This window comes from Gymnoscopelus microlampas (genome assembly GCF_963454915.1).
Source record: "Gymnoscopelus microlampas genome assembly, chromosome: 6".
NCBI lineage: Eukaryota > Metazoa > Chordata > Actinopteri > Myctophiformes > Myctophidae > Gymnoscopelus > Gymnoscopelus microlampas.
The window spans coordinates 48446322-48465284 of record NC_139943.1 but is presented as its reverse complement, the minus strand read 5'-3'; the positions used below and the strand labels follow the sequence as shown (position 1 = coordinate 48465284).

Sequence of the window (18963 nt, the reverse complement as noted above, 5' to 3'; positions counted from 1 at the left end):
TAAGCTTGTAGATCTGCTACTTTCAGTACTTTATGAAAATCAATGATTTTATTTAAAGGTGTAGTGAAATGAAAAATATGTTTTTCACACTTTTAGAGCATATCCGTGGTCATCATATGGGCATACCTAACAATAGATGCAAAAAAAATTGAAAAAAAAACATTTTTGTGTATTTTTACATCTAAAGTCCCTAAAAAGCCAATCTTAATTACTTCCTGTAAACGAAAACGTGCTGCGTGATGACATAACACAGCCTTCGTGCATATAAATGAATCTTGATTACATGCACCTGTTTGATTCCCATAGCTGCACGTTCTTCAAACACAGCTGATTTTAATTACAGAGATACTCCGTTTTGAATCTCATTGAAGATGAGTGTATTACTCATTTTAAACTTCATCTGCACACTAATATATGTATCTGAAAACATTATAGGTTAGAAATAAGCCAGGTAGTAGCAAACGCGCTTCACTGGCCGTCTCTCTCTCACTTGTAAACAAACACTAGCCGTGCCCACGGCTGAAGTGATTGAGATCCAACGTCCCATAGCCTGAAGGGATGGGACCTTCTGATTGGTTTAGAGTCATTGAGCCGACGTTTCAGGCTGAACCTTCAAAATAAAATGACCAAAAATGTCACTTCAGTGCGTCTTTAAAGCACACTGTGCTGTTTTTGTTGCAGTATATGTCAGTGTCCTCACTTTTCCTCCCATTGTTGCTTCCTTACCATGCTTCACTGTTCCCCTGCCTCATCTCTTTGTCCACATCCATACATTCATGTCTCCACTGAACCCCCTATCGCTCGCCACTCCTGTGCCCTACCCCTCCTGTCCTCCTCACCTCTCTCTGTCCTGACCCTCCCACCCTACATCTGTTTCCCTTCTCATTGTCATCTCTATCTCCCTCCATCTTTCCACTCCTTTACCTACCTGTATGTCCATTGTTCTTCGCCTTTTCTCTCCACGTTATTCCTACATTTCTACAACTCTTTCACCTACTCTCTGTCTCCCCACTCCTACCAACCCTTCCTCCTTTCCTCTCCTCTCCTCCTGCCTCTCTCCTCCAACCCTCCCTCGGTTTCTTCCTCTTTCTTCCCTTTCTTTTTCTCTTTCGTTCTCTCCTACTTGCCTGTCTCCCTCTCTCCCAACTGCTCCTTCCTCTTTTTCCCCTCCTCTCTGTAACTCTACACCCCACCACCACCACCACCACCAGGAGCGACCCAGGAGTGCCTTGGAGCGCCTGTCCTCTCCCGCCGACTCCCCTCCTCTTCCAGGCGGGGCCCTGGCCCCCGGTGGACAGCAACGAGGCCGCATGACCGCCGAGGAGCAGCTGGAGCGCATGAAGAGGCACCAGAGGGCGCTGGTGCGCGAGCGCAAGCGCAACCTCAGCCAGGGCGAGCGCTCCTCCTGCGCGGGTCTCTCCGTCGTCTCCCAGCGTTCGTCCTCCTCCAGGCTGCCCGCCGGCGCCTCGGACCCGGCACCCTCCGTACGTTACCCCACAGCTCCCAGCAGCAGCAGCACCAGGCACAGGGACCCCCAAAGTCACCACCACCATCGCTGCTGCTACACGCCCCAGCCCTCCCCTGCCACATGATAACCTAAAACCGGGACGCTAACATGCTAACGTGTGTGTGTGAGACCAACAAGCTGTTAGCCGCGGGTACTAACCTCGGGCTAAAGGGTGGCGAGACTGGCTTTGGGCTGGCTAGCTAGCTTGGCTGATGGTGTAAGCTGACGGGGCTTGCGGAGAACTTTGGGAACTAATATGGGAGGAGGGGGGGGTCGCCTGGCTAGTTTTGGACTGAGACGGTCACTCCCTGTGTTTTGGTCGTGTTTTTATTATTTTTTACGGTGGAAGGGTTAAAGTGAACCCACTTATCACTGCCCTCTTGTGGCACCTCACTGACACAACTCTGAATGTAGATCCACTGAGAAAAGGAGGGAAGCAGAAGTTTCTTGCTCTCCCTTACTATTTTCTCAAAATATTTAAAGAATATTTTTCCCCCCATCCGGGGCCCTGTGTTCCTAGCTGTTTCTGCCATGATGTCGGTCGGTGAACATTTTATCTTGTCACTTCTTTCAGTGGTGAGTTTGGCAAACCTCTGACTGCAGGCCCGTGCTCACTGTAATTAATTAAGTATCTTGGCAATGCAAAAAAGCATAAAATAGCCTATTATTATGACTCAAATTCTGTGTGATAAATGTCCTTGTATGGCTAAGATAAATGTTTAAATGCCACATAAGCATTATTGTGTTGTAAACACTGTAAGTGTAGGGTCATCTGGTTTGGCTGCAGAAAGTGGTGATTACATTTTGTGAAGCTCAATACTGAAGGAAGTGATGACATTTGTATTAACCGATCTGCATTATGGCAACTAGGAAAATAGGGCCAGGTTGAAAGAAAAGAATACTTTAATAACAGAAAAATAGAGAAAAACACTGCTGTACATTTACATGCCTTGTACATGTACACTTTTATTTATTTAAAATGGGATATTTTCAGTATACATTTGTATAGTTCTATTTTGTAGAGATTTGGTATATTTAGAGAGCATATAGAGAGAATTAAGGAATATGTCTATAAGATTTTTCAGATTGAAGATATGAAGAGAGTTGGTAATGCTAATGCTAAAGGCACAAAATCACAATCTCACCTCCCCGCTTTCTTTTTCCTCAGACGAAATCCAAGTGCCTTGTTTCACTGATGATTCCTTAATTCATTTTGCCTTCATCATAAAATCACCTTCTGACCCTCTGGTTTATCAATCACTTTGTGCATGCATTGCTTGCTATCATAGAATCAGTTTGTGGCAATCGCTAGGTGGGTGTGAGAGTATTACTAAAGAAATATTTATGACATTTTGAATTTCCTTTCATTCTGTTTATTTCGCCCCATACATACTCATATTAGGACACACATTTCCTATATTTACTCACTGATTAGTCTAAGATGGCCAGCATGCTTCTTTACCTCATCGAAAACACTGTACAGCTAGCCACAAACCTGTATTGAGGTCATAGTGGTATTTTCATTCATGTAAGATAAGATAATTGGACATTTTAAACAAATAGCTTCATGTTTTCAACAACCTTTGCACCTTATATGAAAATGATGATTGATATCTGTTTTAGGATGAATTCCCCCACTGTAACAATTATCTATTTAAGAATGAACAACTTAAGTTCAAAATGTCGTACATTTCCTTTTTATATAATAAGGTAGGCTGTAGAGTCCTATGAGAACTAACTCATAACACGCCATCATCCCTTTGTGTTCTGTTTTGTTTGTAACACTGAAGCCTGATTTATACTCCTTTGTACGATGGTGTTGTGCACTAACAATAGCCGATGTACAAGCTCACAATGTGTCGCATGTATGAGCTTGTAGATCGACCCACGCGACATCATCGTACGATGAAGTATAAATTAAGCCTGAGCAATACGCAGTCAATCAACTCCTGCTGCCACCGACTTCTTTTTTTCTTCATCCTCAAACCATAACAGCCAGAGCATATTCTATATTTATTTAATACATTCATATCAGCAAATAACATGTTTACATTTTCTGCGTTTTCATACTCTTTGTTTTATTAACCAAAATGATATTTTTATTACTTGACTGTGGTTGATACTTACTGTACACTGCCACAGTGGAAGTTGAAGTATTCCAACAGTATTTGAGTATTTTTTAAACAGCCTATAGTATATATGCATAGTTTTACACATCATAGACAGATTGTGGCGGTTGAAGCAACATTGCAGAAACAGTTAATTAGAAATGGCAAAAAAACGAGATTGACCATTATAGGTTGTGTATTCAATTATTAATATTCATAATAATTACAAATATATATTTTTAAAGTGTTTACACAAACAAAACATTTAAGTCCTAAACTATATATAGATATAGATATAGATATATATGTGTGTATATATATATCATTTATTTCGTTTTATATTTATATTTTTTTATAATGGTTTCAAAAGACGATGCTGAATTTAGTATCGCAAGAGCTAGTTCTCAGAGTTAGATCTGTGTAACTGTGCACTACTTAGTTAACATACATTTCAAAAGTAAACTCTAAGAGTGAGAGTGTACACACGTAACCAAATGGACCTGTACGTGTCCATTAGGTTACATGTGTACACGGCCAGAATTAAATGGACACTCAGGATTTCTCTAGTGTTTCTGGTCAATGCAGAGGTCTCAGTGAATAGCAATTCCCAACCTACATCACCCCTTCAGTGCCAGTGTTTCTGCCATTTTGCTTTTCCCCATCCACACACTTTTCAGATCAGTGATAATGAAATAAGCAAAACAAGGAAATAGCTCAGTAGAGGGGTAGCATTAAATTAGTTGAGCACTTAGACAAACTGAACTGCTAATCACCACTTAACTCTTATGTAATCGGGAAGCAACACACAACTTATCCTGAGCGTCTGTAACTTTTCTATCATGTAGAGAACTGCGCTCAACAATAAAGAGTTCCTGCTTCTGAATGTCCTCTGGCTGTGTTTTTCCTATCTTTATTGGCAGAGGGTTTGATGACTATTATGCATGCACGTTTTTGTATGTTTTTTTCCTAACCACTGAAACCCTACAGTATATACTGTACTTCCTTGGCTGGGGCCCCTCAGGGTTCTATAATTGTTCCCCTCCTTTTTCCTCTCTACACCAAATCTCTCGCCGATCTACAAGCTCACACAACTGAGCTTGTAAATCTGCCATTTCCGCGAAATGTTTGCCTATTTCTGCCAAATGTTCGCCTATTATGACGTGCCCAGAATAGGGATGTTAAGGTTCACGTGGTTAATGGTGTGTGTGTGTGTGTGTGTGTGTGTGTGTGTGTGTGTGTGTGTGTGTGTGTGTGTGTGTGCGTGTGCGCGCGCGCGCGCGCGCGCGCGCGTGCATGCATGCATGCATGTATGTGTTTGTGCTCGTGCTAGTGAGAGATTCGGGTTAAGAGAGGGAGCATTTGTAACATTAGGGAGACAGACCAGTATAATATATGATTACAGAGCAGACTAAACCCCTGCTGACGGTAGTATTTGGTGTTAGTTTTCCTCTTGTCGGTGCTCTAAACATGATATCCCTCAGAATCCCCCCAAAATAAGCTCCTCAATCTGTAGGCCAGATTAGAAATGACCACTGTTTTTTCCGGTCTTTGTCTCCCTCTAGGGGAATTCAGGAACAATGCAGTCAGACAGAGGAAATGGGGCATTAAAGGACGACTTCACCCATTTTCAACCTATCTTCATATAATAGAGCCTCACTAATGCTCCTGATAAAATTGTGTAATTTGTTTCTACTCAGTCTGTGTCTCACAGGAGGGCTGTGGACAGTTCAGAAACCTGTCTACCAGTGACATCATCGTTAGGAAGGTTTTTTTTTCTTCAATATTTAATTACATTTTAATTGTATTTATTTATTTATTTTTATTAACGCGAGAACGATGGCTTCCATTATAGCATGCTAACTTTCCAGGAATAGAAAGCCTGTAGTTTCTATTAGCTTGGATTCACCATCAATGATGTCGCTGGTAGACGGGTTTCTGAACTGTCCACAGCCCTCCTCTGAGACACAGACTGAGTAGACAAAAATGGTGCCACGTTATAATGAGCATGATTGAGGACCAATTATATGAAGATATGTTGAAAATGGGTGAAGTCGTCCTTTAATGTTTGTATTTTGTCCCAGTGAGAAGACATATACAACCATACTAAAATATGTCAAATTATGACTGTGGTGTGACTCGGACAGACTTGAGCCCGGCACCGAAGCGGCACGCCAGGCCAAATCCAACGAGCCCTCCCCAGGGCCGTTGTAGTTATAAATGAAAAACATTCTGAAACCAATTTCACTACATTTTATTTCCCTGACTAGAATCCAAAACATCAGAATAGAGCCCACACCTGTTTTTTTCCACTCTTTTGCATGGGACAAAAACAAATGTATTTATATGTAATCGTATTCTTTATTAATAAATATAAAATAATATAATTATATAATAATAGATTTTATTTGTTTATATTTGACACACATTTCAAAGTGCTACATTGCATAAACGTCAAGAAAAAAATAAGATTAAAATAATAATAAATACAATGAAATGAATAAAATTCAGATCAATGGCACGAGACCCCCTCCCCAACTATGCACAGCAAAGAAAAAGTTCAAGTTTAAAAACACACAAGGCATTAATAAGTCCATCTAGACAAATGCCTTATTAAAAAGAGCCTTTAAGAGAAGTAGTTATGCCCAGTGCAATCTTATGCTCTCTTCCTCTCTGCCCATGGAAGAGTGACGTTGCCTTGGAATAAAATGATATTTGATACACAGAATTACCACTCACACACTGGTTATAGAGAACTTTAGATTACAGCAATCGCTTGTGTTCTGAATTAATTAAACTGAATCTGGTGTGGTTATAGCAAACGCAGATCACAACATTTTATTTGTCTTTGATAAGCCTAACTGGAAACTGCTGATAACATTTTTTTATTGACACAAGGACTTAACAGTCACACTTTTGTGGATTCCAGTAAAATTATAATGACAATCACTTAATTCAGAAGTGTTGCGCTTATAATTTATAATTTAACGGGTATACAGCGGATAGTGCCAGGGGATAGTGCAGGATGGAAAATAGGGCCCATAATCTTAAAATATACAATGTTGCAGCTAAATCTTTGTCATTCTCATCTGAGTAGCTGTGTAAGGGCACGGTACAAATGAAATATTCGCCTCCCATTCACTTCCATTCTAGCCAATAAAACATTCACCACCAGCATCTTCACATCTTCCTGTGGAGTTCAGTAGCCTTTTGGTGAACTTTGACCAGGTCTACACCAATAGCAATGGTGGTTTTACCGACTTGGCTGTCATTGGATGTAGTTTTCTTAGTGAGCTAAGATGGAGAAGATAACAATAACAAAAAGTCAAACGGACTACAAACGTACGTCACATTCTGCACCGCCTATATTCAGCACAAAAAGATAGGACTTTCGCCTCGGCAGGCGATGGTCATTCACCTGCATTTGCATGTGTGACCGTGCCCTAATCCAGTGGTTCTCAAAGTGGGGTCTGGGGAGCCCCAGGGGTCCTTGAGGGAGTTTCAGGGTGTCCCCAGCATAATGACTTAATATATATCACAATAACTTTAACCACTTTTACCATATTTTATATTTTGGCTATTCAAAAAATAGCAGATCTACAAGCTCACAGTAAATCAGCTAGTTTCGAAAATTCTTGAACGTTTTTGAACATTTAGGAAGAATTAAAGCACATTTTTTTAACACAAATCTTCTGGGGGTCCTTGACATGAAAAGGTTTGAGAATCACTGTCCTAATCAGACTCACTGGGACCACCTCCCCAGGTCTTTGATGGGCCGTGGCGGGAGGGAGGAGCCTATCAGCTTGAGGAGCGCCTGGGGGCGGAGGGCCAGAGTGATGAGGGGCGGGGCCAGGTGAAGGACAGGCAGAGGATCCCATCGGACCAGCAGTGGGTGACGGCGACAGCCACGCCCCTTAGAGAAGTGGACGTGGAGCCAGATGAATATGACCTGGACTTCAGCCTAGAGGTATGGAGGTGAAAGTAAATGTCTGGAATTCAAAATGTACTTGAGTAAAAAGTACAAAGGTATTGGTATCAAAATGTGAAGCATTGTGAGCTTGTAAATCTGCTATTTTCAAATGGCTGAAATGTATCTACACCCAGAATTATATTTCTTTATTTATATATATTTTTTGCCATTTTCATAAATTCTTAATGGTGACACTTACGTTGGACTGTACACTTAATTGCCACCTGTTCCGACCATGCATTGTCCAACTGCTTCCAGCTGGGAAGGCCCAGGAAGGTCCCCATCCCTGAGCGCTACGTGGAATCCGACCCCGAGGAGCCCCTGAGCCAGGAGGAGTTGGACGAGCGTTCCCGCAAGGCCCAACGCATGAGGAGCCTCCTGGCTAAATCCAGGTACTTTAAGAACACAGCAAAATTGAGTGTATACATTTCCATCTGTGCACAAGTCCATTTGGTTCCATTTGTACACTCTCAAGAGTTAAAAATGGATACATTAACACAAGGATTTTACTGTGCACTCCAGAGAACAGGGGAAATACATTTATAATATGCTTTTATTTTGCCACCATGCAGCATATTGTCGTTTTAATAAGCAAACAGGAAAAAAAGAAACCCAGACAGACAGACAGACAGACAGACAGATAGATAGATAGATAAACAGATGGATAGGTGAATGGGAATGAATAGAATCCTGTTGAATTTAAGTTGATATCGGGTTTCATTGTGTGTGTGTGTGTGTGTGTGTGTGTGTGTGTGTGTGTGTGTGTGTGTGTGTGTGTGTGTGTGTGTGTGTGTGTGTGTGTGTGTGTGTGTGTGTGTGTGTGTGCGTGCGTGCGTGCGTGCGTGCGTGCGTGCGTCAGTGCGCAGAACTACCAGATGTCATCGGGACAGTGGGTTCCTGTGGACTTCAGTGAGTTGGACTCAGTTGTACAACAACAGGAGAGAATCATGACAGTGTCTCACGCCCTGGCCTCCGAGGCCTCACGCAAGAGCAAGCTGGTGGCAGGTTAGAGCCCACACGCACACACACACACACACACACACACACACACACACACACACACATCTCACACACGTGTCACACACACGTGTCACACACACACACACACACACACACACACACACACACACACACACACACACACACACACACACACACACACACTTATAGTGGGCATTTCACACAGATTGCAAAATAAATACTTAGATTATGGTGATGTGACACCACAAGCAGGGCCACTCATCACCTGACAGAGTGTGGGAATCACATGGTAGGAGTGCTATTGTACATCAGCCTGGTAACAGATGTACTGTATTGTCGTCGTTGCTGTCCCTGGTATGTGTGCAGGAAGCGAGTGGCTGGGGAGACGGTGAACACATGCAGGTAAACCTCTCCACTTCCCCTCGTGGATGGATGGTGTTAGCTCCTTGGGTGGTGTTGTCTTAGTTCATGAAAACACATTAGTGGAGTAACTCCAACCGATACTGGATAAAGAAAGTGACTACATATAAGTCACTTATTCACAGCAGGCTCGGTCAAATGGACCTTCATCAGGCATCCAATGATGAAGTGCTGTGAATAAGAAAAATAAATTGTGGTTATTCTTTGGTGTGCAGATATCTCTCCCTTTTTGGTGTTGTACTGGTTTCCTGAGTGGTGTTGTGTTGTTTCCTGGGTGGTGTTGTGTCGTTTTATGGGTGGTGGTGTTGTGTTGTTTTATGGGTGGTGTTGTGTTGTTTTCAAGGGTGGTGTTGTGTTGTTTTACGGGTGGTGTTGTTTTGTTTTCCTCAGTGGTATTATGATGGTTCCATAGGTGGTGGTATGGTTTCCTGGGTGGTATTGTGTTGGTTGCCTGGGGAGATACTTTACTTCCCTGGGTGGTGTTAGCTTCGGTAGTGTACTTTCCTGGGAGCTGTTACAACCGTAATACCAGTGTGCCAAGGAAGACTAGCTGACTTTCAAATGTCTTATAATTGGGGTGCCAATGGCCTAGTGGTTCGGGCACATACCACAGATAGGCTCTAACATAGCCTGACAGTGAGTCGGGTTAGATTCCCGAGCCTGACGGCCTTTGCTGCGTGTCCCTCCCTGTCTCTCTTTACCCATTTCCTGTCTCTCTATTATACTAACCAAATAAAGGCAGAAAATCCCCCAAAATATCTTTAACCAGTGTTTCTCAACCTTTTTTTGGGTCAGTTCCCCTATCCAATATCTAGGTCCCTTACAGCCCCCACACCCAATTAAAATGTAAGCTTTATTTTTTACTGTGCGTTTTGTTGCTTATATGATTTAGAAAACATCTCATCGATTTCCAAATATCAGATTTTACATTAAATTGGACTGTTAGTATGTGATTATTGTTTCATTATTAGCCCACTTCTCAGGGAGACAAAATAAAAGCATGTTACGATTATAAGTAGAATTGTCTATATGGATGTCAGGCACTCTCAGTGAATAGCAGTATCATGGTCCTGATGAAGATCCAGTAGGATCGAAATGTTGAACTAACAGTAATAAACAAGTGGAGCTGAAATATCAGTGCTGCAGACTTTATTGTTTTTTAAGGTATCATAGTCAGTATCATGGTCAGTACCATGGTCAGTAGCATGTCACTATCATGGTCAGTATCATGTCAGTATCATGGTCAGTATCATGGTCAGTAGCATGTCAGTATCATGGTCAGTATCATGTCAGTATCATGTCAGTATCATGGTCAGTATCATGGTCAGTATCATGTCAGTGTCATGGTCAGTATCATGGTCTGCATCATGTCAGTATCATGTCAGTATCATGTCAGTGTCATGGTCAGTATCATGTCAGTATCATGTCAGTATAATGTCAGTGTCATGGTCAGTGTCATGGTCAGTGTCATGGTCAGTGTCATGGTCAGTATCATGGCCAGTATCATGTCAGTATCATGTCAGTGTCATGTCAGTGTCATGGTCAGTATCATGGTCAGTATCATGTCAGTATCATGGTCAGTAGCATGTCAGTAGCATGTCAGTATCATGTCAGTATCATGGTCAGTATCATGTCAGTATCATGGCCAGTATCATGTCAGTATCATGTCAGTGTCATGGTAAGTATCATGGTCAGTATCATGTCAGTATCATGGTCAGTGTCATGGTCAGTGTCATGGTCAGTATCATGTCAGTATCGTGTCAGTATCATGGTCAGTATCATGTTAGTATCATGGTCAGTATCATGTCAGTATCATGGTCAGAATCATGTCACATGATACTGCCATGTCTGGTCCAGGCCTCACCAGGGGTCCAAATACAGGGTCTGCAACTTTGAGTGTACAATTGTAGCTTCTAGGGTCCTTGGTTACTTTAAGAGTAGGCCTACTATGGCTCAAGTGATATTGATATTGACCACTATAAGACTAAAATGTAACATCCAAATGTGTTTTGTTTTCATTTATCTTTTAGCCAAAGCTGCCTCTGAGCGCTGACCCAAAGAAAAGGATCACTGTGCCAGCCATGATGTGGAAGGGACACACCGACATAACTGTGTGACAGAAAGAGAAAGGAACCAAACATTGTTTTAATACTAGGGGGTGAAATACCTAAAGGACCACTTCACCCATTTTCAACCTATCTTCATATAAACAAAGCCCTCCTCACTAATGCTCATAATTATAAGATGGTACCATTTCTGTCAACTCTGTCTCTGTCTCAGAAGAGGGTTGTGGACAGTTCAGAAACCTGCCTACCAATGACATAATTTAAAAACAAAATAGTGCAAGAACAAGGGCTTCTATTTCAGCATGCTGAACTGCCCATGCATAGCCCAGTTGTAGTGAGTTGTAGTGAGCCAGGAGCATTAGTAAGGACCAATAATATGAAGAATAGGTTAAAAATGGGTGACGTGCACCCTCCTCTAACAAGGAAGCAACAACAAAACCCTGTTTGTAAAATGAAACCAAAGTGTGTAAATCATAGTGTTGAAACTGAATGCAGATGTTTGTCTGCTTCTGCACTTCCGTTGACATTGACATTGGGTGATTTATAACACTGAACAACCTTTACCTTCAGCCGCTGTGTCACGTATGGTTGCTATTTTTGTGAGTGAACTAATGACTGACACATTTAAAGCCAATGATTATATTTCAGGACAGCAATGAATATGTTCATACATAGCCTGAAACCTGTATTTATGATAATATATTTTTGTTTGATGTTCATACACCAGATTGTATGTTTTTTGTAGCTTAACACTGCCATGAAATGCAAGGATTTTCCCTGTCAACATAATGTTATTATGCATAATACACTTACAGTAATAATTCAAGCACAAACAAATAATGGTGACGCTATATTGAAAATAAAAGATTTTAACAAAATATTTCTTCCGCCCTGGCTGGTTCTTTCACACTGGGACATACAGTAAGATATGCTTGTGTGATATTCACCTCTAGCTAGCTAGCTTTCTATTCTATCTGTACCGACTAGAAGTTAAGTTTCTTGAATGAAATTAGGATCTATATTTGTGTTAGCTATTTATATACTGTAAACTAACAAAACATTTTTCAACCCAGAGGAGCCTATGGTTGTTTCTTTTGCTACCTCTGGTGTGAATCAGGTCAACATGTTTGGCTGCGTGCCTGCGTCCAAAGTCCATATTTTTTTTGTTTACTTTACATGAGCTCTTCTTCTTTGCCTCGTTCTTCTGCTTCTTTGTAGATTATATTATATTATATTAATATAAACACAGGCACAATGTTTACCACTTATTTTTTGCAGATTAAACTTGTGAAATGTAGATGTTGAAAGTACACTACAGCAATTGTTTATTGTTAATATTTACATAACAGTACTTACTGTATATTTACCAAGTTATGTTATTATTTATCATGTTCACCATTGCTTTGGCCGGCAGCATAGATTCTTCGTTCTTGTCCTGTCATACCAATAAAGCATAAATTTGAGTGGGTGGGGTGAAGTCTCTCTTCTGATGTCAGCATGACATCGTGACAGTTCATGTTGACCACAACATTAGAAGGGTCAATGTGATGACTGATTGTCTTGATAAGTGTTTATATGTCTTATACTGTACATACTATGACATTTGTTGCACAAATTGTTCGTGCATTAACCTGTTTTATGACTGGACAATCTTATAATAAAATTGCCTTGTGGCTGGACGCCGGATGGTGGACTCGTATATGTGGGCGTCACAAACGTAACATGCCCATATACAGAGACCACTTTAAACTAGATTTGAAAATCTAGTATAACATAAAGATGCCATAAAGTTTGCATCAACATGAACCTATTTTCATCTTGTTTCCATGTCCAACACCAAACTGAGATCTGTGGTACTTCCCTTTATTGGTTTTCAGAATGTAGATCAGACAGGTATCACACCTGCGGAGTGGCAGGGAAGTATCGTTTCATTTGATGAAAATCCATAGTGCACGCACGGTGGCCACCTGTGATACTGTAGGTTGAACACTGTTATACCGTCATAATAAGCCACAGTGGCCCACCATCCAGCAAAACCTAACCATTAGACTACTTGACACTTAAAGCCAGTTTAGATCCAAGATTGGTGATGAGAATGAATGAAACTGTACACTCAAAACATTCAAAATGTAAAAAAAAATCAAATGTCCTGATCACATCAAGGAGACAAGCACAAACACATAAGCCTACTATTTCAATAGCAATGTCTGGCAAACATTCTACATTTTGTCCTTCAGAAGTCTTTTATAGCCAGCTGTATCAGAGATCTCCGCCAACATATATATTGGCTTCCAATATGTCTAAACATATTGGTAGCCTACCAATATGTCTAAACATATTGGTAGACATAGACATCTAAATTTAAAGTAGGGGCTAGAACAGCGGAGAAAACCTCCGCTTACAGACCTATACCATTACCCACTGCTTTGAAAACCAATCCTGATACTGTTCCAATATGAGGGACCACCCAAAAGGCTTTGCATTGGTTCTGCAAGGTAGTTATTTTTAAACTCTCTACATATTGGTAGGTGCAGATCTCCGATACGTCTGGCTATGTGAGGCTATTTAGACACCACTATTTGTTTATATTGGTTAAAACAATGTGAACAGGTTTCTGATGCAATCTATACGTTAATTGACAGGCTTAAACAATCCAAGTGGCTTCAGACATTCTGAGGTCTAGTTCCGACCACTATCATTTTTCTCTACAACGTTCTGAAACAGGTCAGTCTCACTCTCATCATCAATCGCCGATCTGAACTGGCTTGTCAAATACACTGCAGTTTCATTCAGCATTGACACATTTAAAAAATAAAACTAATGTTCACTCTCCCTTATCACGAGTGAATGCCTGTGACAGAGGTTACTTCCGAAAATACTGTCCAAAAAAAAAACATAACAAAAAACATCAAAATGCACAACAGAAATGTACAAATCGGTCTTTCAAGGTTACATAAAAAAGTAACTCCTCACCCTATGCCTGCACACACACATAAACAATAACACACACACACACTCAGTTCTATGTTGACTTGACAAAAGCCATTTTGTGGCCAGGTTTACGCTCCTTTTTTGTGTGTGGCGTGTCGGGCTGGACCAGGTCCAAGGCTTGGTCCAAAGCCTGGTCCGAGGCCCGCTTCGAGGTCTGCTTCGAGGTCTGGTCTGAGGTCTGCTTCGAGGTCTGGTCAGAAGTCTGGCTTGGCTCAGGTTTGTCGGTCTGGGGTTTGTCCTGCTCTTCTGTGGGCTTTACTTCTCTTGGGCTGGTGGATTTATCTGGCTCAGCTGGATTTGTCTGACTTTCCGGTGGCAAGGAAGAGAAGGGTTCAAACTCGGGCTCAGGCTTTGGAGAGGTGAAGTGAGGGAGGAAGTGAGGGAGGTAGAAGGTGAAAGACAATTAGGATTTGTTATCTTGATATTTTACTAAACTAAACTGTAATATTTACAGAAAGATTAGTTACTGAAAGTTATCCTTGTATTGATTTTCAAGAATCAAAGTTTATTTGTCACTGCATACAGATACAAACAGTGAAATGCAAGTATGTGAGGTCATAATTTTCTTTTTGGATTGTCTGTATTTTGCCTCTGCTTCACATTATCAAAAGTATTCTGCAGCCAAGACAACACTGAATTATCACTCACTAAATCATCCAAGATTTTTGGCCTTCCATCAATTTTAAAGGGGCAAATCATTTGACCACTGATGTTGGTGTAACTTATTAAATTGTGTTTATTTAATATAGAACGTGTCCAATGTGCTTAAGATATTGATGTAACTTATTCATTGTGTATATAAAGTGATTCTGCCTGACTTTGCTGTGTTCTCAGCTATCTTACATTGCTTTGTCATGTGTGACAGTGAGACAAAGATATGCAAAAACAAAATAAATCTCAGTTTTTCCAAGTGTGCCATAAGTTATGGGTAGGTTGACAAAATGTGGTGAATCGTGTGGGATAGTACTGCAATTTCACCTTGTGTCTGCATCCTACAGCAAGATGTCCCGCATTTCAATGAACACATAAATGAGCAAATATTAATTTCTGTTGTTGGGCCTACTGCCGATTTTTTGAGTGAATGGGTATGCATGTATGTCTCCTGTCAAGAGACCCATTGGGCAGCAGGGGGCAATGCAATCCATCCTTTATGAAAATGCTAGGCATTCACAAAGTCTAGCATCTCCCCCCCTCAACTTACTTTCCTTCTCTCTCTCCCCCTCCTCCTTACCTCATTGAAGCCCAGTCCACAGTGTCTGCGGTTGCGTCCAGACAGTTTATCTTCCATGCCCTGTTGGTACTGCGTCTCCAGCTCACAGCTCATCTTCTTCTCCTCTTGGCCTGCAGGGGGAGGCAGCATACCATCAACAGTGAGCGTTCCCGATTATCAGTATTCACATTCTATTGCTGCTTAACATTAAGATTAAATGAAAAGTGCCTTTTTAACCCTTTAAGATCACTTCTCCCCAGTCATGTTGTGCCATTTACAATATACATACCAGTTTTCTTTTTTTTTCTTTATTTATAAATCTGATCAGGTTCTCTAACTCTAAATCAAAATGTCTTGCGGTCACTTAGGCGTGCATCAATCAGTGTCAAACAATAATATCATGACATCCACCGCTCAATCAATCTTCAACTTTTGTAATGTTCAAGTAATTCTCCATGTTTGTAAAGACACGCCCAGTTGTCAATGTTCAACTCAAATTCCTCTCAACATTATGACCCGCCTGTCTGTCCTGTTTCACCCAGAAATACTTAACGATACGGATGTTAGAACCTTAAATACTGTATGTTATTTTGGTTTGCTCGTTCCATCGATTAATTACTAATTTCCACTGGTTTCCAGGTAAAAGTTTTAATACAAATCACATTAAATTAACACTATTGGATATATTGTAATCTGTCCATCTATAAATGTGTGTGTGTGTGTGTGTGTGTGTGTGTGTGTGTGTGTGTGTGTGTGTGTGTGTGTGTGTGTGCGCGTGCGCGTGCGCGTGCGCGTGCGCGTGCGCATGCGCATGCGCATGTGCATGTGCATGGGGCGGCAGTGGCTCAGGGGTAGAGTGGCTGGGTAGAGTGAACTGGAAAACTGCAAGGTTCCCAGTTCGATCCCGGGCTGGGGCGCTCCCCTAGAGTTAGTGTCGAAGTGTCCTTGAGCAAGACGCTGAACCCCTAATTGCTCCCGATGAGCAGGTTGGTGCCTTGCATGGTTTCCTCCGCCATCGGTGTATGAAAGTGTGTGTGAATGGGTTAATGGCACAATCAATGTAAAGCGCTTCGGATAGAAGCGCTATATAAATGCACCATTTACCATTTACCATGTGCATGTGTGTGTCTGTCTCTCTCTCTTATACACAGCTTGTCTCCTACAGAGCCACACCAAAAAACAACATTTTAGAATGACTAAATACTAAAAACAGGGCTGCCAATAATACATTTCTATAAATATAAATGTTGGTAAATATAGTGTTTACCCTACAATTGCACAACTCCACACAGCCCAATGAAGATTCCTTTTTTTCAAAGGCTAACATTGAGGCCAAATAACCTACCCATTCATTTGAAGTACAGTAGATGCTAGAATAGAAGTATACAGAGACATTTTGTTGTATTCTAGCATGATCAGAAACACATACCGCTTCGGAAATGGGAGGTGGACTTGTGGTCTCCGATGAAGAGCTTTCCAGTATGCTCTTTCTGAGAAGAGGAGTAAAAATAAAACTCATCAGGGCTGTACAATAACAGCTTAGAACATGATGTTACATTATGTTTTATTTATTACCTGGGTCCACCCTATGACTCTAGGCGTTTCTATTCTTGCTAACTGGTTGGCATGATGGAGACAGCTACACAAATAAGGATGAAAAGGAAAATCTGACTTGTGCTCTAAAAGCAGACTGCGTGTTTATGTTGCTGAATTGTAAGTGCAGAAACAAACATGTCAGTATTGAGACATGAATATAAATACCATTTTTACTTCATATCTCCCAAGCCCATGTGGAATGGATTATTCCAAATGCCTTACTACCCAGACTACACTCCTGTGATCCTAGACAAATAGGTACATAAATGCAGTAACAGAATTATAAATATTCAAGGTCTGCAACAAATAAAGCCAACAGACCTTTCCGGCGCCCATCAGCCGCAAGAACTTCTGTCTCCTTGCGTCACTCCCGAGATCGGCTCCAGCCCACTGGCTTGAGCCATCCTCCTGTTTACACAAAAGGATAGTAATTAGTAAACCTGCAGGGTTTATGGAAGGATAGAAAACCAGCAGTACTGGTGTATCCCCAGGACCAGGGCTTGTGACCACCAATGTATAATATAATTATATAATTATAATAACTCAGCCTAACAGCTAGCAGGTGATCAACAAAAACACACCCAAAACATTAATTCCCACTAATTACGTACTATCTGACTATCTCTTTAAAATTGCATTCAATTACGATCATGTATCACTTAGATACATGGAGTGTATGTGTACACTGTATGTTGGACTGGAGTTTATCCAGACATAATAATATACATAAAGCGACAGTATAAGAGTAACATTCCCATTTTCACAGAAAGACTCCTTTTTGGGGTGTGTGTGCCAGAATCAAAGTGGCATGCATGGAGAGAGAGAGAGAGAGAGAGAGAGAGAGAGAGAGAGAGAGAGAGAGAGAGAGAGAGAGAGAGAGAGAGAGAGAGAGAGAGAGAGAGAGACAGACAGACAGACAGACAGACAGACAGACAGACAGACAGACAGACAGACAGACAGACAGACAGACAGACCTTCCAACAAAAATAACAATTAAATACTGCCATGGTGATTTGCATATGAAAAAAAAAAACTCATAGTAATTAAATTAATTACTATGAGTTAAATTAACATGAATGAAACATATCAGTGAAGGGAGTGAGGGGAGGTCTTATATAGGCCTTTGACACATGGGTTGCCACAAAAAAGGATGGAATCCCCCAAAACAGGATAAATGGAAGAACAGGAGTCGGCCAGGATAAATGGTCTCCGGGCGAAAACAGGAGAGTTGGCAGGTATGTAGCTCTGAAGTGGTTAGTGTAAACTAGTAACTGAAAGGTTTGTAGTGGAGTAAAAGTACAATGCTCTCCTCTGAAACGTAGTGGAGTAGAAGTAAAAGTATTGAAGATGGGAAATACTCCAGTAAAGTAAAAAAAAATCCTCAAAATTGTACACAAGTACAGTACTTGACTGCATGTAGTTACTTTCCACCACTGCCAATGGGTTTGTAATGTACAGCACGGTGAGTGCTGTGCAGTGCAGTGCTAGCCCCTGGCTAACGGTCCAGTAGTAACGGTATATTATGTAATAAATGATAACTTGACAGTGTGTTCAGTCTGCCCACCTGAGAGGGAGAAGCCGGTCTTTTAGTCCCGTGTCTGTCCTCGTCGGAATCTGAACTCATGGTGGATGAAGCGTTTAGTTAGTTATTATTAAATAAAGCATAACCACCATGCTAGGCTGACTAGCACACACTGTCAACAACCAACCATCTGACGTAACATCCTGTTCCGGTTAGATCAGCTTCGCGCTAGATCCCATGGTCTGGAGGGATGGCCGGCGGTCAGGCCATCGCGAGGATAACAATAATAATAATAATAATAATAATAATAATAATAATAATAATAATAATAATAATAATGATAATAATAATAATGATAATAATAACTAGAAAAAGTGCTCCTCGGAGCACAACTCTCCGCTGTTGGGAATGTTGGGAATGTTCTATCTGTATAAGTGTCCTATCCGTCCTGTCTGTATAAGTGTCCTATCCCTCCTGTCTGTATAAGTGTCCTATCCGTCCTGTCTATGTAAGTGTCCTATCCGTCCTGTCTGTGTAAGTGTCCTATCCGTCCTGTCTGTGTAAGTGTCCTATCCAATTGTTACAGTATCCGCCA

General features: G+C 41.2%; 2 protein-coding genes across 13 annotated transcripts in view; one reads left to right on the top strand and one right to left on the bottom strand.

Moving 5' to 3' along the window:
- plekha7a (pleckstrin homology domain containing, family A member 7a) overlaps positions 1 to 11917 on the top strand; it is a 189053-nt gene extending 177136 nt beyond the window's left edge. For 11 of the 12 annotated variants that reach the window (XM_084058989.1, XM_084058992.1, XM_084058986.1 and 8 more), the window contains 6 exons: positions 1212 to 1484; positions 7376 to 7579; positions 7841 to 7974; positions 8442 to 8587; positions 8930 to 8965; positions 11014 to 11917. In XM_084058989.1, the coding sequence (XP_083915115.1) occupies positions 1212 to 1484; positions 7376 to 7579; positions 7841 to 7974; positions 8442 to 8587; positions 8930 to 8955 (783 nt within the window). In that variant the 3' untranslated portion in view covers positions 8956 to 8965; positions 11014 to 11917. The remainder of the gene's footprint in view (positions 1 to 1211; positions 1485 to 7375; positions 7580 to 7840; positions 7975 to 8441; positions 8588 to 8929; positions 8966 to 11013) is intronic. The other variant, XM_084058987.1, reaches the window with a different exon arrangement.
- A 979-nt stretch (positions 11918 to 12896) lies between these two features.
- cUnh11orf58 (chromosome Un C11orf58 homolog) lies at positions 12897 to 18551 on the bottom strand. Its single transcript, XM_084059992.1, has 5 exons — positions 18411 to 18551; positions 17168 to 17254; positions 16680 to 16740; positions 15272 to 15381; positions 12897 to 14389 (listed from the first exon to the last, which is right to left on the bottom strand). Exons 1-5 carry the CDS (start codon positions 18468 to 18470, stop codon positions 14072 to 14074), a joined length of 636 nt encoding a protein of 211 aa, XP_083916118.1. The 5' UTR covers positions 18471 to 18551; the 3' UTR covers positions 12897 to 14071.
- Between the last annotated feature and the right edge of the window lie 412 nt (positions 18552 to 18963).

Bases quoted from the DNA above. Each gene is read 5' to 3' on its own strand.
- cUnh11orf58 (XM_084059992.1), bottom strand. From the start codon at position 18,470: ATGAGTTCAGATTCCGACGAGGACAGACACGGGACTAAAAGACCGGCT. The intron at 17,255-18,410 runs GTGGGCAGACTG...TTGTGTAAACAG, and splicing joins GACCGGCTTCTCCCTCTCAG to GAGGATGGCTCAAGCCAGTG. The intron at 14,390-15,271 runs GTAAGGAGGAGG...ACCTCTCCAAAG, and splicing joins GTGGACTGGGCTTCAATGAG to CCTGAGCCCGAGTTTGAACC.